The sequence below is a fragment of the Rasamsonia byssochlamydoides genome, assembly GCF_041956645.1.
Source record: "Rasamsonia byssochlamydoides strain NRRL 3658 unplaced genomic scaffold VTN77scaffold_114, whole genome shotgun sequence".
NCBI lineage: Eukaryota > Fungi > Ascomycota > Eurotiomycetes > Eurotiales > Trichocomaceae > Rasamsonia > Rasamsonia byssochlamydoides.
Window position 1 is genome coordinate 33,539 of NW_027192497.1, and position 21,565 is coordinate 55,103.

General features: G+C 48.9%; 9 protein-coding genes across 9 annotated transcripts; 3 read left to right on the forward strand and 6 right to left on the reverse strand.

Annotated features, from left to right (window-relative positions):
- Window positions 1–1,020: 1,020 nt before the first annotated feature.
- On the reverse strand, window positions 1,021–2,356 carry VTN77DRAFT_1028 (uncharacterized protein; the record flags this gene model as incomplete). Its single annotated transcript, XM_069416715.1, has 4 exons — window positions 1,021–1,464; window positions 1,519–1,567; window positions 1,652–1,768; window positions 1,827–2,356. The coding sequence occupies 4 exons, from the start codon at window positions 2,354–2,356 to the stop codon at window positions 1,021–1,023; spliced, it is 1,140 nt and encodes a 379-aa protein (XP_069273132.1).
- Window positions 2,357–3,385: 1,029 nt separating this feature from the next.
- Window positions 3,386–5,695, reverse strand: VTN77DRAFT_1029 (uncharacterized protein; the record flags this gene model as incomplete). Its single annotated transcript, XM_069416716.1, has 1 exon — window positions 3,386–5,695. The coding sequence occupies one exon, from the start codon at window positions 5,693–5,695 to the stop codon at window positions 3,386–3,388; it is 2,310 nt and encodes a 769-aa protein (XP_069273133.1).
- A 2,910-nt stretch (window positions 5,696–8,605) lies between these two features.
- VTN77DRAFT_1030 (uncharacterized protein) lies at window positions 8,606–9,650 on the forward strand (the record flags this gene model as incomplete). The annotated part of the gene is made up of 4 exons (XM_069416718.1): window positions 8,606–8,874; window positions 8,925–8,942; window positions 8,999–9,339; window positions 9,427–9,650. 4 exons carry the CDS (start codon window positions 8,606–8,608, stop codon window positions 9,648–9,650), a joined length of 852 nt encoding a protein of 283 aa, XP_069273134.1.
- Window positions 9,651–10,548: 898 nt separating this feature from the next.
- On the reverse strand, window positions 10,549–10,878 carry VTN77DRAFT_1031 (uncharacterized protein; the record flags this gene model as incomplete). Its single annotated transcript, XM_069416719.1, has 2 exons — window positions 10,549–10,694; window positions 10,767–10,878. The coding sequence occupies 2 exons, from the start codon at window positions 10,876–10,878 to the stop codon at window positions 10,549–10,551; spliced, it is 258 nt and encodes an 85-aa protein (XP_069273135.1).
- An 88-nt stretch (window positions 10,879–10,966) lies between these two features.
- Window positions 10,967–11,422, reverse strand: VTN77DRAFT_1032 (uncharacterized protein; the record flags this gene model as incomplete). Its single annotated transcript, XM_069416720.1, has 3 exons — window positions 10,967–11,051; window positions 11,174–11,284; window positions 11,379–11,422. The coding sequence occupies 3 exons, from the start codon at window positions 11,420–11,422 to the stop codon at window positions 10,967–10,969; spliced, it is 240 nt and encodes a 79-aa protein (XP_069273136.1).
- A 279-nt stretch (window positions 11,423–11,701) lies between these two features.
- On the reverse strand, window positions 11,702–12,378 carry VTN77DRAFT_1033 (uncharacterized protein; the record flags this gene model as incomplete). Its single annotated transcript, XM_069416721.1, has 3 exons — window positions 11,702–11,791; window positions 11,870–12,176; window positions 12,248–12,378. 3 exons carry the CDS (start codon window positions 12,376–12,378, stop codon window positions 11,702–11,704), a joined length of 528 nt encoding a protein of 175 aa, XP_069273137.1.
- Window positions 12,379–17,902: 5,524 nt separating this feature from the next.
- On the forward strand, window positions 17,903–18,325 carry VTN77DRAFT_1034 (uncharacterized protein; the record flags this gene model as incomplete). The annotated part of the gene is made up of 2 exons (XM_069416722.1): window positions 17,903–18,121; window positions 18,230–18,325. 2 exons carry the CDS (start codon window positions 17,903–17,905, stop codon window positions 18,323–18,325), a joined length of 315 nt encoding a protein of 104 aa, XP_069273138.1.
- Window positions 18,326–18,437: 112 nt separating this feature from the next.
- On the forward strand, window positions 18,438–19,880 carry VTN77DRAFT_1035 (uncharacterized protein; the record flags this gene model as incomplete). Its single annotated transcript, XM_069416723.1, has 3 exons — window positions 18,438–18,480; window positions 18,530–19,233; window positions 19,293–19,880. The coding sequence occupies 3 exons, from the start codon at window positions 18,438–18,440 to the stop codon at window positions 19,878–19,880; spliced, it is 1,335 nt and encodes a 444-aa protein (XP_069273139.1).
- Window positions 19,881–20,074: 194 nt separating this feature from the next.
- Window positions 20,075–20,959, reverse strand: VTN77DRAFT_1036 (uncharacterized protein; the record flags this gene model as incomplete). The annotated part of the gene is made up of 1 exon (XM_069416724.1): window positions 20,075–20,959. One exon carries the CDS (start codon window positions 20,957–20,959, stop codon window positions 20,075–20,077), a length of 885 nt encoding a protein of 294 aa, XP_069273140.1.
- Window positions 20,960–21,565: the final 606 nt, after the last annotated feature.

The window sequence follows — 21,565 nt, forward strand, 5'->3', positions numbered from 1 at the left end:
CTTTGATACAATATAATAATGAACTACGGGTGAAGAGAAAGAACCCCAATGATATCGACTCGGCGAAGTTTCCATTTTGTATTCGTGGAACCCAGAATAGAGTTTGCTTGATCGTTTACACTATGTATAGAGGACAGGGTGTAACGATTTATGCAATCAATACTAACACTGCGCTGCAGAGAACGGCCTGGTTAATAATAGTGGATGGAGCTGATCTCCATTCATCTAAAACAGATTATAATATATGAGTGAGAAAATCCGGAACTTAGGGAAAGGAAACATTCGTTAATTAAGGGAAATATTGATTCTGAGGGGGAAAAAAAAACATTAGGATTCTATATAGAGAAATATTTGATTTCAGAAGAAGGGTCTCCAAAAATATAGCCTTCATGTCATCTCTCTAGTCTCTACCTCGAATTATAAATAGTTTGGATATGCAGTCTAGTCTAGTGGTTAGATTAGATTAGATAGTTTCTAGGTATAGAGAGATTTTTTTTTTTTAAAAAAAAAAAGTAAAAAAAAAATAAAAAAAAGAAAAAAGATAATCTTTCTTCGTAAAGAGTAGAATCGTAGGGCATTATAACTTGTACAGTACTGTTCAAATCTAGCCTTAGGTAGGTGGTAAGAAGTAGTTTATTAGAAGATGTACCTATTTTTATTTTTTTATTGTTAGATAAACAATTGGTCTTTTTTTTTACGGAGCAGCTTTTCATAAATGAGCAAGGAGAGACTTCTTTTGATATCATTTTTTTTCTGCTTTGTCCAGTTAAGAAGCTGTTAATAAACCATTAATTATTTTTTTTTGTTTCAAAACCCCAGTGATCCTGTATCATACAGCTTAGCAAGACCATCCGAAAACAAGATTCTGGTGCAATTTACTTTACTGGAACGCTGATTAATAATTCCAATCCCAGTCTCAGTCAAGTCTACATGGGATTCTCAGCAAGTTCGGTATTTTAGCTTGGCAATAACTCAACAATTCCATTCTAAAGCTTTATTCCAGCACAATGGAATACCTGATCAAAACAACCGCGCCAAATCCACCACACTATCGGTAACCCGATTCGTGGTACTAGGCGGGAGATGTCCCGCGCCCATCAACAGGAGCATTCGCCCGTCGTTGTCGTCATCTTGCAAGATCCTCAGCGAGCGGGAATAACTCGTCCCCTCAGGCGTCGCGATCTCCGTCCATTCCCCCTCACCCAGAGCATGGTTTATGAACGCGCTGCTGGACGTCCCGCAGGAGACGATGATAGTGCCATTGACGCTGTTCCCGTAGGGTGTCCAGACGACGTAGGGCGATGAAGCGGGTTGCGTGCCGTCAGAGACGACCAGACGGGTTCCAGGGACGGAATTGAATGCTTCTGGGTCGGAGGAGATGCGGTAGTAGACGGGGAAGGAGTAGGTGGAGGTGTTGAAGAAGGAGCCGTATTCGTAGGTTAGGATGAATTGGCCATTGGGGAGCTGGCGGCACTTGTTAGGGGGAGTTTTCAATATATATAAAGCAGGTTGGATTACCTTTGCGACGGTGGTCATGCCTGGGCGGTCGGTGTAGGTTGGGTATGCCCTGTCCACCATCGTCAGTGGACCTTCATTCAGGGAAAAACAAAACAAAAAAAAAAAGGCAATGAAATTAAATGCAGCAGCATACACATCATCAACAACGGGTCCCCAATTCACCAAGTCTGACGACACCTGGTGGACGAGTTTCTGCCCATGCGTCGTGTTGGCTCTCTGGTCGGAGTAGTAGCAGATGAGCCGGCCATTACTGTGAAAGTCAGCAATAGATAAATTTTCACATTTATATCTTGTAAGAGTCTGCTTACTGCGCCAGCAAAAACGGCTCCCACACCGGCGTCAGCCCATTATCCGGCACCGCCTCGCCGCCCTGCGCAATATGGCTGACAAACTCCCAGGTCAAGCCCTCGTCCCTTGAGGCATACAGATCAATATGCGTCGAGGAGAGGTCCGTCGGGATACTATTCCCGGCCAGCAACAGCGTACCCGCGGGGTACTCGCCAATCTGCTCGGGGAGATAGTACAGAAAGGGCTGGTAGCGCAGGCCATACCCGTTAGCGGTGTCCTGCACGCGCGCGATCTCTGTCCAGGAGAAGCCGTTGTCGCGCGAGCGATAGATGGGGAAGTATACTGGTGGCGGCTCGGGGGAGTAGTTCTCCCATGTCGCGAGAAGGTCGCCGTTGGGGAGCTGCACGTTGCGGGCGTAGAGCACGCGAGGGTCGGTGTAATTTGACGGAGGTGTGAAGATGGTGCGGTTGGAGAAGAGCACGACGGGTATAGCTGTAGCTATACTGGCGCATGCCAGGGGAAGTATATACAGAAGAAGAAAAAACGACATCGTTGCGCGCAGTCAACGCTTCATATAGACCGACTACATATGCTTGCTGGCACGAGTGGAATTTATCTTCTGATCAGGAAATATTTATATTTTTATTTATATAGTATTTACGTACTGCCCCGGCGGGATTTCTATCCAGATTAATCCTGTGGTTCTGCAGCACATAATTAGGTGATTTTCAGGCATAGTTTGTGCCATTCATGGTCTAGACGACCGACTACCTATGTACTGTATGGACATGTGAGGAATGGATCACGCACAGTACGAATAAATTCTCCATCAATAGCAGACAGCGAAGCATGCACCAATCCCCAGCTTTAAGCTTACTCGGTTCAGTAATTCCCCGATATTTACTAAACACCATGTGAATCAGACACAAAAGTACTCCGTATTAACAGGTTGTTCTACCCCACCGGAGAAACGCATTGATTCAATGCCCAAACTGGCTAGGAAGATACAATAGGTAACTATTAACCCCGGAATATTAATAATAATGGTTAATGTGGAGTGCAGGGAAACCCCGCATTTTCGTTTACGTTTCCCCACAAAAAATCAACTTGTCGAGAGTTACGGAGTATTATTTGTTAATGATAACAATTATGGATATAGGGGGCTATATTCTCTGCCTACTTAGGGGAAGTAATGGGATCTATGTCTGTACAGTACGGAGCACATACATGGGTAATGTGCTTCGCTACCCCGCGTATTTATATTTATGGGGGTTATTGGAGTATAGAAGATGATGGTCTTACTGGGCTGATATCAGCAATAATTTCATTAATTGGGTCAGTAATTGAAAAGAAAATAAAATAAAAATAAAGATAAAAAAATAAAAAAAAATGGTCCGTACAATTCGATATTCAATGAAATAAATTAGGAGTAAACAGGGTCAACGAAGATATATTACATGAAATCCAAGGTATTATCTTCCTAGGGGTACCTTATACCTGTCAGGAATCTTCCACTCAGCCAGCCAAAAAAAAAATGCCATGACAACTACCTGTCGAATCTTCTGTTGACAAGCTCTCCCTACGCCGCAAACTGCCGATACGCCTGAATAACCGCCTCCCATCCCCCCGGATTGTTTACCTCCGCCGGATTGCTCTTCCCATCCAGCACCATGACGGTCGTCGCCTTCGTGCTGATCGAATACCAGACCAGATTCTGCGGCGAGTTGGCAACACGCATCATGTTCGTCTGGCAGGGCCCGTTGCACGGCTGGTTGTACTGGCCGTTCCAGTACCCCTCGAAAAACGCCCATGCTGCGGAGTTGTACAGCGCGATGTCTGATCCTCCGTCGACGTTGGTAGCTAGTGCTGAGCGGCATTTCTGATCATTGCCCGCGCACCACGAGTAGTCTGGATCGCCGTACGCGGTCTCGGCTGTCCACGGCGCGGGTACCGTCTCGTACGCGCCCGCCCCTTGCATGTACGGCGTCTCTGACTGCAGCATTCCCGCAAACAAGTTCTGCGCGTGGTGGAAGTTGTAGTTGTACAGCCAGTTGTGCTCGAAGCCCGTGCCTGTCAGCCACGTCCCCTTAGTCGCTTCGACCAGGAGGCCGCGCCCGGTTGAGATGATGATCGGATTCGGCCCCCCGTCGAGGTTGTGGTCTGCCGTCCATCCCCACATGTTCTCGATGTAGGTCGACGATGTGTTGGTCAGGTGCATCAGCATGAACGCCGCCATACAGCTCTTCGAGTCCTGGTTCGTGCAGGTCGTAGAGATGGTTGTGTCGGCTGTGCCGCCCGCCGTAATCACCACGTTCCAGAAGCCCACGTCTCCAGGGTTCGTCCCTGCGGCATTGACTTCGACGATTTTTGCCCCAGGCGAGACCTGAGCGACAGTAAATCGCATATCCTGGATCTCGACCACGCCGATGTCCCCCGGGTTCCCGACCTGGACCACGGGTTTCGGGTTGCTGGCGTCGCTGAAGGCAGATCCGGATCCCGAAATCACCGCCCACGCCTCGCCGACGATTCGGGATCCAGCTGGAATGACCAGCGTGTCCTTCACGATGTACACGCCATATGGGAAGTACGTGATCTTGCAGTTGGCTGCATTCTGCTTCAGGATGGCGTTCAGACTGGCCGAGTCGTCGGTCTTGCCATCGCCCTTCACCGGGTACTGCGAGACCGCCTTGACGTTGACGACCTGATCGCTGGCGTACTCCGCGTACGTGGGCTGGGCCTTGGTGAAGAACTTGCCGTTGGCCAGGAGGGATTCCGCGCGTTGGGTGGTCAGATTCAGCCCGCTCTGATAGACGCCCGGGATCAGATTCCCCCACACCCACGTGTCGACGTGGCTGATGGCAGCCAGCTTCGTATTCCCGTTGGAATCGACCGCGATGGCGTTGTTGGTACCGTGCGACAGGTTCTGGATGAGGAGCTGGCTGTTGCGCCGCTCGTTGTCGTGGGACGAATCGTGGAATCGGACCACATTGCCCGAGTTGGTCGAGTTGGAGTCCAGAATCACCATCGTCCCCAGCGCGTTGCTGGACATGTCGACTCCGAGGCCGCAGGTGTCAAAGGTTGCGCCTTGCAGGAGGACCGTCTTGCCACCTGTCGCCGCGAAGGCAGTCCGACAGCCTTTGAAGTAGACGTTCTTGAAGTTGACCTGCTGGTTTGAATTTTGGATACCAACGACGCCTCCGTTGATGGTCACATCCGTCACAGCGATGGTGGACCCCCCGTTGATATTGATACCCGTGTGGCCGGACGAGTTGTCGGGCATGTTGATCTCGACATTGGTCAGGCCACAAGCCTGCGCGACTCCCCACTGCAGCGCCGTGAAGGACGTCGATGGGCTGATCGCGGTGGTGTCCAGCACGACATTCTTCATCAGGGTAAAGAAGCTATCTTCCGGCACGCTGGCTGCGTTGTCATAGCCGTTGACGAGGGTGTTGCCATTGAAATTTGGGGCAGCCTTGATGACAGGCCGGTTCAGGGGATCGCCAACGAGAATGGTGCCCATGCGGAGGTTGAGCGTGCTGCCCAGCTGGTAGGTTCCTGCGGGCAGATACACCTCTGCAGGGTGGTTGGTGGTGCCCTGGCCCTCGCGGCTGCCGCCCTGGCCATCGGTATCGATGGCTTTCTGCAGGTTGGCCGTCTGGTCGCCGGTGCCATCGTTGCTGACGGAGTAGTTGAGGACGTTGCGGTAGACGGGATACGAGGGGTTGTTGATGAAGGGAGCGTAACCGCGAGCGCTGCCGGTATGGTCCTGCTGGTCCAGCCAGTAGATGGTTGGTTTGCTCTGCAGCGTGGTACATGAGGAGGTCGAAGGAATGGCAACAGCAGCTGACGCAGCAGCAGCCAGCGTTATCAAAATCCGTAAACTATGCATTTTTACTAGAAACGAAAGGAATGGAAAGCAATTTGCCAAACAAGATGAGCACAAGGAGTGATACTGGCCTGACCAGCGAAGCCTGAGGCATGACACCGTTAAAATAATAGACAGCACGAGGATACATATATATACAAGCTGATATTCACCTCACACTGGACCCCATTCATCGCGATACGTCGCACAAGATTACTCAGATTGGACGTGTCTTGGCGAGCAGGGTTCGTATCCTAGTTATTAAGCGAAGCCTGATGATTATTCTGCTGAGGTCAGCATGAAGGAGTAATAGATGGTGATTATGGTAATATCAATGGACAGAAAGACGCAGCAGGTAGTAGGTAGTACTAGGTAGTGAACGGCACACAAAAATAGATGGATACTCGGTCGGGCCGTTTCTTGCTCGATTTGGAATATGGGGTTGTCAAAAGAGATCGACAACAGGATGCAACAATAAGATGACGTGAGCAATCATCTGAGGATTCATTAAATAAAGATCGTCTCATTACAAAGAAATTAGTATTTCTCTGTATCTGCGTCTCGACGACCTTGTACGAGTCTCGAGAGGGTTGTCACACGTGGTGGGCAGGGCAAGAGAGATTCATCGGGGCTAACGGGCGTACTTTTTCGATGGCATCAGCCTGCACCTTTTTTCCACGGAGTAGAGCAGGGGTATCATGTATCCAGCTCACGGGAGAGATCAGAATTTTCCTGTGCAGACTGTATTCTAATAATAGACCATACTAACGAGGTTGAATACTTCAACTAGGATTTTATTGTATTTATCACACAATTTTTTTTCCCACCATTCATTATAGTTATTTTATGACACGTGATTATTATGAAAGATCAATTTATTAAGTACGTAGTAAATGGAAGCAATATCTTATAGTAAATTATTTCAAACTCTGCCAGGAAGAAGTGCCATGACACTTGCTCCCTAACTAGTCTGTACCATGCGTCCCTCTGACATAATTTTATTAATCACCATTAAACAGTTGTGAAAATCTCGAAGTTCTAGATCAATATGGTTGTGAGGCTAAAATTTTTCTCTTTCTTCTTCTTCTGCTGTTTTTCATAAAAATTTTATACCCACGCCAGAAAAATGCCAGCCCTGGCGTCGCATGTATGAACTGATAGAGCTGGATCCAACCTGTGGAGCAAGCCCTAGGAACTAGGACCGTGGCACACGCGAGAAAAATCCGAGGATAAGATCGTTCGCGAACCCTGTGAACCTAAAGCAAGCCACATTTGGGCAATAACCAGCGGAAACCTCAGCCGGGGTCTTTGATTAGCTGAGCGTTTCGCTAAACTTTTGCTTGCTGGTTCCTGCAGGATGGAAGACTCCATATTAAATCTGATTTAATTGGGCCATCGAAGCATGGCGTGGGGTCGGTTGTGTTTCGAGTTTTTCTCCAGGGTTGCATCTGTTAAAACAACGTATCTGCAGGATTAACTAACCTCCAGTATTTGGCCCCTCTTGCTTAGGACTGATTATGCTCAGGATTTGTCTACTCGATGTCGATCATTGTAAGCGGTAGCGAAGGGAAGAATCTGAAAGACAGCAGATCAAAGTGCAAAGAATAAGCGCTGCTGTTGCCGAGTCCGGCAACGCTCAGTGGGGAATTACTAGAAAGGAAAGAATGAAGCCGTTCAGATTTCTCTATATTGAACCTCTCTAACTAGACAACCTGGTTGTGTGGAAGGAGGTAGGAGGAGGTTTTGGGGCGCACGGGCCAACGGAGCTGACTAAGCGTGTGGCCGGGAAGCCGGCTGCACCGAGAGCTGCCTTTTTTCTTTTGTCTTTTTTCTTTTCTTTTTCGATTTAGCTCAAGCTGAAACGAACGCCACCCAGCTGATATCGATTTCCGTCGCTGATAGGCGCGAATTAACCTCACTAGGGGGATAATGGGGGAGTTCGCCACGCGGCATCCACGCAGCTGTGCCTGGACCTTGACAGCCGGGAAAAAGAGCCAGACGAATGACAGATCGATGCCCCTTGTCTAGAACCGGGAGAGGATTTCTCGTGGCGATTTCTCGGACGTGAGAGAGAATGGATGAGGAAAAAACGTTTTAAGTTGATGGACCAACCAGCCCCGCCAGGATCGCGATCAGCGGGGAAGTCACATCCGGCGGGCAGGTGGAGGCGCCAATTGGTTTCTCTTATCTCATTTTTCCTTTTCTTATCGGCATTTCTTCAAAGTGGCTCTCCTCCACTCAGCCCTACTTTATCATATGGAGAAAAAAAAAATGACAGACAGTCTAGATCGATGTGTCTCCACGAGAAAACCCCTCATGTGGAGTTCTAATATTTCTTGTCTTCTCCGGGATGGACGTTTCTGTCAGGAACCTCCAGACAAGCTTCGACTAAGCATGCGGAGAAAGATGGATGGGCGGATGGCAGTCGCTCATTGGACGCCTGCGCGTTAAAGTAACTTAGCCCTAAGGCCCATCCACGCTTAACATTCCCTTAGCGCTGGACAGATGTAACCATTCACACTGTGCATCTGTCGAATATGGCCATGTCTGTTGGTCTGTCGACCTATGGCAGCATTGGATCGCGTCGACATGGCTCCCTCCTGCATGAAGGCAGACGTTCCTCATGGCGAATTGGATCTTCCGCAAGGACAAGATGGCTCCTTTGTTTCAACTTTTATCGAAGCCCCTCTCCGATATGGGGGAGTTGGGGATATAAAGGCAGGATGAGTAACTCCCTCGACGAGAACCTGATCTTCTTCATCTTCAACAGCAGCAGCAGCAGCAGCAGCAGCAGCAGCAGCATCCGCAAGCGGATCGATCCCTCGGGTTAGGGTTAGCACATTCATTCCTTTCTTCGACTTGAAGTCATTCCATTCCTTGCATCGCAGTCACTCCTTCCAGGCGAAGAAGCATTCATTCAGCGTGTCAGTCACCATGCGTTTCGAGACAGTCCTTACCTCCTCCTTCGTCATTGCCCTCGCGGCAGCCTATCCTTTCCCTAAGTTCTCGACTCCAAAGAACTTCTACATCTCCCGCGGCCCGAACCACCAGCCGGCCAAGAGAGCTACCGGTGAGGTTGTGACTGGGCCTCAGGCGGTGTCCAACATCAACAACACCGATGGCATTGGTCGTGGACAGGACGTGTATAAGCTGTACCTGGGAGATGGGTCTACGGCTGACGGATGGCCCGCCATGTCTGACTGGTAGGTAAACTTCTTTATGGTCTGATATCAACATCACTAACACGTCTTAGGGTCTCCTTCGATTACATGTACGTCAGAGCATGCAACAAATCTCTCTGTCTAATGTTCAAACTAACTGCAACAGGTTCAACGCCAGCAAGGCCGTGATGTTCTCCTCCTGCGCCGCCTTCACCGACCACGAAGGCAACCCCGTCGCCAACAACTCGGGCGAGGAAATCGGCGACATCTACAACGCCATCCAGCAGGTCGCCAACGAGACCAAGGTCGACCACCGCTTCATCCTCGCAATCATGTTGCAGGAGTCTGGCGGCTGTGTGCGTGCGCCCACCACCAACTGGGGCGTGCGCAACCCGGGGCTGATGCAGGATCACGATGGCTCCGCAACCTGTAACTCGGATCTTCCACCGTATACCGTGCAGAACCCTTGCCCGGCGGATACTATCACGCAGATGATCCGCGAAGGAAGTAAGCAGGCCATCCCTCTTCTCAGCAGCCCTTTCCCCTCTGTTCTTTTTTTTTTTCATAGAAGTCAACAAGCTAACTTGTTTCTAGCTGCCGGCACACCCAGCGGCGACGGTCTCGCCGGCTGCCTTAACGAAGCTCCCGGCCAGGGCGCCCAGGCATTCTACCAGGCCGCGCGGATCTACAACTCGGGCTCGATCGCTGCCTCGGGCAACCTGCAAGACGGGATTGCCACGCACTGCTACGCTTCTGACATTGCCAATCGGCTGACAGGCTGGGTCCTGGCTCCTCATGGCTGCTCCCTTGATGGGTAAGCAGCTGACGTGACGCGTGTACTATATACGATGCAGCCGCAGCTGCATCGTTTTGATTTGAGTTTCTTCTTCTTCTTCGTGCCAGGGTACATACCTGGGTATGTACCTCGTAAAGTCAAGAGAGAGGGCACTAGAGAGAGACACAGTTCTTTTCTGGAAAAAGCACTCTGTCAAATCTCCGCTCTAGCTCTTCGATCATTTTGCTTCTTGAATAGACTTCTTTCACTCGTTTTGGGGTGGTTGTTTTTTACTGCACTGTCGCTCATTCTGTGAAGGAGGATACTCAGGGTTAAAAAGCGAAGCAAGAAAGAAAGAAAGAAAGAAAGGCAGCATGCTACCAATGTGCATACATGTACATCGGTACCCTACATAGCCATTCCTATGCAACAATTAAATGCAATGCAATCCGGAAGATAACGTGCACATATTCATTGACTTAGTTTCGTACAAATGAACCATTAAATATTCAGGACGGCAAATTACAATGCCGAATTGCAAGATCACCAGCACCCACTTAGTACCACACTTCCACAATAGAGAGATCTTGCATAGGATCTGCATAAAAGAAATGCAACGGTGGACAGAGCACAACCCTGGGGTTGTACGGAGTACTACGTATGCACAGTAACCAGTAACTAGTAACTAGTAATAACTGGAAGGAATTTGAAAGGGCTGGGGGAACTGTATCCAAATAGTTATCGCTATCGTTTAATTACATAACTGTTTTTTTTATGGCCTAACTTCATCCCGACAGAAAATGGATAACAACTTTTCGACCTGTGGAGGACTCCGTACATAGAAAGTACAGTACAGTACCTAGGTAGTATGTATGTACAGTACATTCCCAGCATTTTGGACTTAGACCAGACAAGCTGATTAATGGAAACTGTACCAGGTATTACTCCATACAGCCATCAATGCGATTTCCAGAATTTCCCCCTCCCGTTTCCCCTCCAACTCTACTGGTCACGCTGACGCGCAGGATGCACTGGAAAAAAAAAGGAAACCAAAGAAAAGCAGCTAGTGGTGGACAACGACGCTCAGCTAGCCAGTAAATAATGTTAGCTTAAAGCTTCTTTTTGTGATATCTAGCCTTCAACAGGGTAATGAACTCACACCAGAACTCTCCAGTATGCCCGTTATATCTATTTGCCATCTCGATCATCTCCTGGTAATCTAAAGGCCTGGGTTCACACAGTTGTTCTCCTCTAAGCCAGTATGTGATCATTCCTTTCTGCACTTGTAATTTTCCAGTTCGGCATGCTGCTAGGACTGCTTCAGCGTTCTTTATTAATGTCCAAGCCTGACCGCCGGGGTCAGAAGCGCAGATGTGGTTTGAGCACGCAGATCCGCTCGTAGACTTCTTTCATGAGGCCTTGGAGCTCTCCTTCGTCGATTGGACTGCGTCCGGCTCGAGACAAAAGTTGAGAGTCAGTCAGTCAGTCCCTTCGTATATGTACTAGCCAACAAAGCTGGAAAGCGGAAAGGAAATTCATTAGCTTAGGCTATGGTATTGTACTAACGTCATGCGAGCCCTTTTGGCCAGGAGTCTATCGAGGTGCACCTGGTGAGCGTCGACGAGGTAACCTGCCGCTATATTCCTCTTTAGAACGTCGATTTTGCCGTCGAGATCCCTACAGATTCAAGCAAGAGTTAAGTCAGTCGGATAAACAGATGATAGGTAGTTAGCTAGCTAGGTAGCTATGTTATCAGGAAGGGTTGGCTTACGCGGGAAAACCTTCGTCTTCAATTGTGCGTGGATAAGCGGACATTGTAGTATCCCTATTGTATCTATCCTGTTTTTACTGCAATGGAACAGTTGAATGCTGTTACTGCTGTTGTTGTTGTTGTTGTTGTTGATCGTGATGATGAGATGAACTGTGAAGTCAGCGAGCTTCGAGATCTCGTGTACCTAGGTAGGTAGGTACTGTCTAGTAACTGACGAGAGTACAAACACAAGGAACGTCACCAAGGGACTGGACATGTCTTCACGTCATTGGTTCCAGATTTACGTACAATATTCCAAGGATGGAAATTTACACTGGTGGAAGCTAGGCCTGATGTGGCCTACCGCCGAGGTGCAATTGGTGCTGGTTAGAGGGAGGAATGGTAATAGCTAACTGCTGGATAACTGGGGTTGGCTAGGCAAGACATTGTGTTAGCCCAGGCCTTTTTTTTTTTCGTAGCGACTCTAATATCCAACATAATAACGAACTTACATCTTCTACCCAAAATTCGCCTGTGTGGCCATTGTGTGCAGCCGCGACCGCAGTCAATTCATCATCATCTAGAGGTTTTGGTTCACATAGCTGCTGCCCTCGAAACCAGTAGGACACCATGCCTGGTTTGACTTGCAACCTACCTGAGCGGCAGGCCTCAAGAACTGCTTCTGCATTCTTTATCACCCACTCAGGATGGGGTCTCCAAGCCTCACCGCCGGGATCAGAAGCGCAGATGAGTTTTAGGGCCTGGATCCGTTCGTAAACTTCCTTCGTCAGCCCTTTGGGCTCGCCTTCATCTATCGGACTGGTGTTGGAAACAAAAAAGTCAACAGACAGTCAATACAACAGAGCTGGAGAGGGCGTTATATTACTAACGGTATCCTAGATTTCTCGGCCAGTAGTCTTTCAAGGTGGGCTTTGTGAGCGTCAACAAGATAGCCTGCTGCTATCTTCCTCCGTACAACCTCGATTTGCCCCTCCAGATCCCTTTCAGGTAAGACACCCATGATTAGCTATGTAGCGTATCAAAAGGTCTGCCCTTTGACGTACGCGGGAAGGGGTTCAGTCTTCAATGGAGCGTTGATAGGAAGACATCTTGATTTCAGCGGAACAGAAGGCTTAGATGTTGATGAACCTACACCCAAGCGACTGAAATGATTCGGGACGTGTAAGGTATTGAGTAGTCCAGATAATGTAAGTATCTGTATGATGGATGTACACCTGTGGACTGGTTGAAACTAAGCCTGATATGGTCTAGTTCCCGGTGTGATTCATATTGAGACAAAGAAACTTCGCAGGAGTAGGGTAGAATCGATGGAATTTTCGATGGTTGCGATGAAATCAATGAGATATGAAGGTATAGAAGTAAGGTCTGAGTGGTACGAGGTTTGGTATCTCTTAAGAGGCTTGGAGGACTCAGATCACAGTTGAGTGACGGGTTAGCCGAGTCTCGATCCGGATTAGTCTGGTAGCGATGTACTCCTCCTACCTACATAGGTAGGTAGGTAGTCACCGTACATCGGACTCGAGACCTGGAAGATCATGTTAGGGAACGAATGAATTGGATAAAAATGTGTAATTAAGGACATGAACTCTTGTTTATAATAATCTTACTAGGTGGTCCTTTTTCTTGCCGGCCGCTTAGTTAGCCCATCCGCAACGTCACTCCATAGCCTCGTCTTTTTAAGTAGACTGCTTTTCTCACAGAGCCAGCTAGGACTTTGATTGTGTCCATTTCTTTCAATACTGCTTCTGTACATTGTGTGGCTATTCCATTTTCTAGATCTCTTTGTATCGTTTCAATTCATGTATGTACATGTACATACATACATACATGCATACGTACTTCCAAAGCATATTCATGGCCTCTGTAGCTGCCTTAAATGACGAATCAGCTTCCGCAGTGCACTGAGGAAGCATGATCAACGCTGGATAATGTATGGAAGTTGAGTACTGCGAAGAAAATACTACGTAAGCAGTAATTTAGCCACCTGATGATATCACAGATTATGATATCGAAAATCATCATGCAAATGAGCGAGTTGCATCCCGGAATCTCTAAGATCTGACGGAGTGGCCCAGTTGATAATTCATAATTCCGATAGACAAAGATCCTTGGTTAAAGGCAGGGCTTGCTATTCGTGAGATGCCGCCTAAAAATTCAATTCAGTGATATATTTCTTCCAAGTTTGATTCACTTGCAGCGGTCTGCTCCGTCACAGGTCACATGCATCAACACGTCCCAAATGAGGTACACACCATCGTAGCAGGGAAGACGCGTCTCAGCCCAGAGTCTCTATAGAAGGGACTGGAAATTTTCATTGCCTGCTTTCTTCTGCTCTCTCATTCTTTTGCCTCTCAGCAACAGACGGAGATCACAACTCTCTTGTCATTTTTCGCAACTCTTCTTGTGCACCATCTCTTGTATCTTCCACTATCTTTTAGAGGATTATCAGTCTTGTATCTCTCACAATAATTCACGGAGTACCAAAACAAACTTCCCTCTCTCTAAAACTACATCTGTCTGCTCTGTGTCGTTTAACAGGTATGTAACATGACACAGCATATTTCCCTGTCCCGTACCTTCGTTTGTTCCCTTTTTTATCTAGAAGCAACAACATCTTTGTTTACTGTAGGATTGAAGGTCCATCATGCCGCCACCACAGGAGCAATCGCAGTCTTCTTCTGTATCAATTCTCGAGCATGCCGACCCTGCCAGCCCGAAGGAGCAACAAATGATCCGCATACCGCTGCACAGACTCGAGAAAATTACAGACCTCACTCAGAAAGCTCTTGACGAAATACTTGCGCATGACGCGGCCTTATCGGAGGTTATTAGAGAATCTGAGAGCGAGTATGAAAGAATAGTGGAAGAACACGCCCGGTTCCTGGAAGAAATAAGCAGGCGTGAGGCTGAAAGGCAGAGGCTTCTGCTTGATATCCAGGAAGCTCGGGCTCAGCGGGAGAAGAACGAAAGTCAACTTGAAGAGCTTTTTGAGAAGTGTTGGCCCTTCTAGCAGATTACACCAACATCTACATCGCAAAATGGAAATACCTGACTGGTTTGTAAGGCACACAGAAAATCACCTCTTTTAAACTTAGATGCTTAAAAACCACTCAAATATTAGACCAGAAGCCAACTTGCTGGGCTTGATCATAAAGTCAAATATGACACGAAGAGCAAAGCCCATGTATGTACATACAGTACCAGGCCGTATGTGTATATCAATTCGGCATACGCCAGACTGAGGTTCTCTATCGCGGCAGGAAACATGGGGAAAGGGATATAATCCAGAGGCACTAGATAGATCGTCAACGGGTAAAAGTTGATTCAGTTCGTATACAGGACATCATAAGTAGGTAGTCTCGAAGTGGTCACCTGCCTAACTGGGTAGCTCCCTCACGTGCCCTCATGTTGAATGCTTAATGAGGTGCTCAAGCGACACTACCAGGATATCAGGAATAAGGAGCGTACCGCCCGAGGCCAGGCGCGACTGGTGGGTCTAAAACGAGAGGCGGAGGGCCAGACACAGTCTCCATCCACCATGGGCAAATAGTAGATATGTCACTGTACCGAGTTCTATGAGCGAAGCAGCGGAGTCAAAGCAGCTAGTTAGCCAATCCAATTGCCCTTGTCACTTTCTACAAGAGCCTCGTATCGAGAAACGTTCTCTGAGTGTAGATGAGGAAGTATTCTAGACATCTACCTGACTCAATAATCGTATTTCCAAAGGCTTGCCTAAGCGAGTGACTGATCCCACGTGCCCACAGTATTCTTATTAGGACTAGATACTGCACAGGCGAAAAGCTCTTTACATCTGGCTACCTCATCAACCTTTCTGTCAACCTCTTTGTCATCTCCTCCGTCAACTTTTCAAGCCACATCTGACTTTGTCTCTCGCATTCCTCATCTCACTTTTGATCCTCGCTTGCTCTCTCCCACTATCTTCTTCCTCGTCAAACTCTCCTCACTCGCCCCTTGTAGCTTCGACTGCAAGGGTGATACTTCCTACGCGTTTTCGGACGCGTAGGAACCTTGTCTGCACGAGGATTCTCCTCAGACTTTCAGGGTGTTCCAGGGTCAAACCTATGAGTGGGAGTTTTTGGTCGATGGATTTCGTCGTTTTGTTTGTTTGGCTTTTCTGTTCCACGCGTCTCTTGTTGATTGTGTATGCAGCATCGCATCTCTGTGGCGTTTACTTGGAGCTTTCTGGAACTTTCTTCTTCTTCTTCTTTCCTTGTCCTTTTTCTCGTCCATTTTCTTATTGTCTTCTTCTTTTTTTCTCTTCTTTTTTGTTTCCTCTTATTACTACTATTATTCCTATTCAGGCCGTCAGGCCAAACCCCTTTGATTCCTCAGGTTTCTCAGGGTGATACTCTTTTGGTCCGGTCAGTAGACTGACCGACAGAGGGACCCCCAGTGAATCAGGCAGAAGCTATTCACTGGTGCCCTTTGGGTTCTCAGGTCTCTGTAAGCCCAGCTTCATCCCCCACTTCAATATCTTGCCGTACTGACTACAGACTCAGTTCGTTCCATGATTCCCAAGGTTTCTTGGTGCGATCCTCTGCTAGTCCAGTAGGACTTTGGAGGGCTTCCAGTCCGCATAAGCGGTCTCTGTAAGCCTCCTCTACCGCCTGTCTCAATATCTTGCTTGTTGCACTGACTACAAACGCAGTTCGTCTTGCTGCATGATTCCTTTGGTTTCTTGGCGCTTGGCGCGATCCTCTGCTAGTCTGGTAGGACTTGGGAGGGCTTCCAGTTTTCTGGTTGCTTTTTACGGATGCCCTGGTGGTGTTCGGCTCTCTGTGAGTCTCTCTCGCTTCTTGTTTGTTGTATCACTTATTGCCCATCCAGTCTATCTTTCCCTGGGACTCCTACGGTTTTCTAAGATGATACTCTGTTCGTCTGATATGGACTTCAGAGGGACTCGGTCCGCTGGGGGTGAAGAAGCCAAGAGGTGGAGAAATACGAAGACCGGGACCCTATGATGACTTGGTAAGTTTCTTAGTCTTGACAAAGTGTCGTTCTAGCAATGTCTTGTCTGATGGATTTGCTTGTGTTGGCTCCAGGTCTATTCGCAGAAGGCAACATGAGAAAGCTCCAATCTGAGGGATCCATGGGATTCGTGACTTGTGTGGGAAATCGTCGAAACGCTGCGTGAATCAGGATTGACTTGTGTTGTGAGGGCGATATGCCATCAACGACTTGGAATGTTACATCCCGAGACTTCGAAGCGTCGACAACCACAACGACGTGGAATAACGAATAGCTCGGCTATTTCGTCGGTATCTCATCTACCTCGTTCGTATCGACTGTTCGAAAATTGAAACGGGGGAGAGGGCAACTGGTGGAGAAATACGCAGATTGGACCCTATGATGATATTCGTAAGTTTCTTGTTTTTTTTTGGCAAAGGCGTCGTCATATTAATACCTTATCTGATGGACTTGTCTTGCATTAGATGTCCATCTTACGCGGAATGCAAGATGAAGAAGTGCATGTCTGAGGGATCCGATGGATTTGAGATTTGTTGGGGTGTGGAGATTGTTATATACGCTGCGTGATTTAGGAGTGACTTGTGTCGTGAAAGCGATATGTCATCAACGACTTGGAATGCACATCCAGAGAGCTTGAGGCGTCGACAACCACATTACACCGGTGTACCATCGATAGGAGATCATTCAATTCGTGTTGGAAATTTCCGGGCGTGATGATAAATCCATACACCGTGGCGTTCTCCTACGCTCGGCAGGCTGGCAGCCTTGTGATCCGGGAAAATAAGGTCTCTTCTGCATTTGCTGTGTTGCTTCGACCGTTAATACTAGGGTATCTGGGGGGAGATTCCTGATGCTACATCGAGTTATGGCTGGGAACTGCCGAAGGAATATTGATTCTGTTCGAGACACCTCTCTGGATAGGAGCGGACCTAGGTCTGTTCTGTATTACATACATACGTGGATAATACAATTTTTTGACATGGGATCAGCATCCACATCGCCTACAATACCGTGCTGTCTCGGACAAGATTATAATACAATTTCATGACTTCTCCCATCCATTTATGTCTTGGCTGTTCTTGTACGACGGGTTCTAGAAGGTTTTTTTATCTCCGAATAGTCAGCCGGCTTGACTATGGGGACAGCACAACACCTTGATCACAATTATCTGTCAGCAGAAAAGAGAGAACTTCATAAGAATGGTTGTCATGGCACCTTTTTTTAGATGAGTGGAAAATTTTCTTACATTATCATACTCGACGAGTCGGCAATCGAAGTCGAAAACTACGATGGAGCTGACGAAATTCTGCACCAACCAAACGTTAATAGCAACAGTGCTTGGAAGGAAGGGACGCACGTTCTGGAATGTGGGCACGTGTTCCGTTTACGGCAAGTACTGATGCCAAGGACTGTCGCTCCCTTCCATCCTCTCTCCCTTGCCCGCACTTCTAATCCGTCACTGGCAACAGCAAATCATCATTCTTTTCTCAGCAGTTCTTCGGCAGCCATGGCTGTTTACGGATGCTTCTCTCAGAATGGATCATTTCCAGATTCGCTGGTCGTGCTTTTCCTCCCATGGGTGTGGTTGTTGGCCAGCATGTCGACAGGTCCGATCAAGCAAGGCATACCTTCAAACTATGGAATTGCCGTCCGATGATATGATCTCTTTGACAGGAGTCTTCATTTACGACAGTATTATCGTCGCGGATCTGATGGGCTACGGTTATTCCCATGATGAAATGAGGATTGAAATCGTGTTAGTTCGCTGAAGAAGCTCCCTTGCTGCCTGCGCTGGAATTCCAAACCTACCCTACCGTCTCACCATCCCTCCCTCCACACTTTGCCTAATCCATCTTCTTTAGAACTCTTTTCGACTTTCTTTCGACATTTGCTCGCTGCTGGCCAGAGTCCATTCTTTGACGACGAACAGTCGATCTGTTACAAAACAGATGTCATAAACGTATTCAAGCCCAGTCCAAGCAATCTTGAGGCGACACGGCGATGACGTGCCTCTCTGGGCTGTTACTCCCTTTTTGTTTACGGGTAGCGCTCCTAACGGTCCTGCTGGGAATGCAGGCCGTTCGAGCCATAGAGCTCAATCTGGATTATCCTGGTATCGTCTCTACTCAAAACTAATCAGTCGCTACTAACACCACGCGCAGATTCAATAAAGACAGCCACAAAAGCCGTCGCAACGGAGATGATGAGCTATTACACCGGGATGAATCCAGGCGATGTCCCCGGCAACCTCCCCGATCCATACTACTGGTGGGAAGCGGGCGCCATGTTTGGCGCATTAATCGACTACTGGTTCTACACGGGCGATGACACCTGGAACAACATCACAATGCAGGCGATGCTCTGGCAGGCCAGTCCGGGAGCGAACTTCATGCCCCCGAACCAGTCCAAAACCGAAGGGAACGACGACCAGGGGTTCTGGGGTATGGCAGCGATGTCTGCAGCGGAGCGGAACTTCCCGAATCCGCCAGAGGATCAACCGCAGTGGCTGGCCTTGGCTCAGGCCGTCTTCAATTCGCAAGCAGCCCGCTGGGATCAGTCGACTTGCGGAGGGGGTCTTCGATGGCAGATCTTCACGTGGAACAACGGATACAACTACAAGAACACCATCTCCAATGGATGCTTTTTCAACATCGCCGCGCGATTGGCCAAGTATACCAACAATCAGACCTATGCTGATTGGGCGGAAAAGACTTGGAAATGGACCGTCGACGTTGGATTCTTGACTGACACCTACCAATTCTGGGACGGGGCTGATGACACGACCAACTGCACCCAATACAACCGAATCGAATGGACCTACAATTCTGGGGTGTATCTTCTGGGAGCAGCAAATATGTATAATTATGTGAGTCAGCAACCCTAACGCTGAGGGACTGTTTATTACTGACTGGCTGACTTCTCCAGACAAACGGGGATCCGACGTGGAAAGAACGAGTTTTACAAATCCTAAACGCGTCAGCAGTCTTTTTCGCGGATAATCCCAAGGACGTGATGTACGAGCGAGCCTGCGAGACAGTAAACACGTGCCAGGTCGACCAGCGCTCGTTCAAGGCGTACATGGCTCGCTGGATGGCTGCGACGACACAGATGGCACCGTTTACATACGATATCATCATGCCAAAACTCCGCGCCTCCGCCCTGGCGGCCGCAAAGACATGTACCGGTGGGAGCAAGGGGACCAGCTGCGGGCTGAAATGGACGGAAGAGAAATGGGACGGCAGCAAAGGTGTCGGCGAGCAGATGAGCGCCATGGAGGTTTTCCAGTCGAACCTGATCAGCAGAGTCGCGCCGCCGGTGACGAATTCAACTGGCGGCACCAGCAAGGGGAATCCTGCTGCAGGATCCTCAGGTGATGGTCCTCCCGGTGCGGGTCCGCTCCCTGGAGTCTACACGGATCCGATCACCGTGGGGGATCGCGCTGGGGCAGGCATCTTGACTACGTTGATGCTTGTCGTTTTCATAGGCTGTTCGGGGTGGTTGATCTATGAGTAGGTAGGGAACTGAACTGAACTGTCATGACTTTGTTGGAATTTTTGTCCAACAGAATGAATTGGCATACAGGTTTATTATATAGTGATTTGATTTCGATCAAGTCATTCCTCTGTGATGTTATGTTCATCTTGGTTGAGCAACACGATTCTGGTCGCTATTAACAGGATATGTAACTAGGTATCAGAGTGTCTTGGTTAGATAACATCCCCAAGCTGTGTATGCGGCTCAATGTATCGCTTCAGCTTATCTCTCACCAGCGTCCTCTGTTCAAAAGCATACGCCATGCCGATCAATGACTCTTCGCTCCACTTCGCTCCCATGAAGCTGATGCCAAAGGGGATTCCCGGAGCAGCCTCGACGAGATTCCACGGGGGACTCCGCTGGACAGCCGTCCCGTTCGGATATGCGCCCAGCGGGACAGTGACGATGGGCGCTCCCACGAGTGCTGGGACAGGATATGCAAAATCCGTCGGGAGGATCACGGCGTCGAGGTCATATTTCTGCAGCGCGCCCAGAACGCCTCCCTCACCACCAAAATACAGGTTCTGCTGGTACAACTGCCAAAACTCGGGCGAGGTGTTGTTGATGCCTGCAGCGAGAGCAGCGTCCCAGACGCCGGTGTCGCGAGCCGGGTAGTCCTCCAGCGGGAAATGCTGGGTGAAGTATCGGACTTCCTCCAGACTGTGGAGGTTTTGAGGGTTTGTCTTCAGTTCGGAGAGGTACTTGGCAAGGTCGCTGATGAAGTCAGCGAAGAGGACGCTATCTGGGACGGTGCTGTTGTTGTACGCGTCAAAGGCCGTGAAGTTGGTGTTGTCTACGACCGTGGCGCCCGCCGCTTCGATAACGGAGACGGCCGCGTCGAATGCCGTGATATAGGGAGCCTGGTAATCTTCTGCCCACGCGGCAATCACATTGCGCGGAATGCCGATTCTCTTGCCTTCGAGACCCGACAGTTCGCAAGCAGCGACGTAGTCTGGCAAGTTTGAACCGAAGGGGCTGGCCAGGGTGTAGTTGTCGTTAGGATCCGGGCCTGCGATTACCTGCAGGATCCTGGCCGCGTCTTTGACGGTCCTGGCCATGGGGCCAACAGTGTCCTGACGCTCGCTGATCGGAACGACGAGGTACCGCGAGGTCAAGCCGACGGTAGGTTTGATGCCCACGATGTTGTTGACCTCACTTGGGCTGACGATACTTCCGCTTGTCTAGCAGTACGTTAGCAAGGTGATAGCCGATGTTGATACATGTATTTGTTCCTACCTCAGTTCCAAGCGCGGCGAATGCAAGTCCCAGGTCTGAGGCGACACCACTGCCGCTTGAACTTCCACTTCATTCCATACATGTCAGTGTCAGTCCCCTTTCAGGGCATGTTTTCTTTCGCACCTTGGATCCTGCCCTGGATAATATGCTCCATATACCTGTCCACCGTACGCACTCCAACCATTGGAAGAATTGTCCGAGCGAAAGTTCGCCCATTGTGAAAGATCAGTCTTTCCCAGGATGATCAGACCTGCCTGTCGCAGCTTCGCAGCAATTGTCGAGTCTGACGGCGGCTGGGCGTCGAGAAGAGCGTACGAACCGGCTGGATTGGTCAGCCAAGCAAGTAACCTGACTGATTTGAAACAAATTGCTCACCGGTTGTCTGCAGTTCGTCCAGGGTACCGATGTTACCCTTGATCAGGATTGGG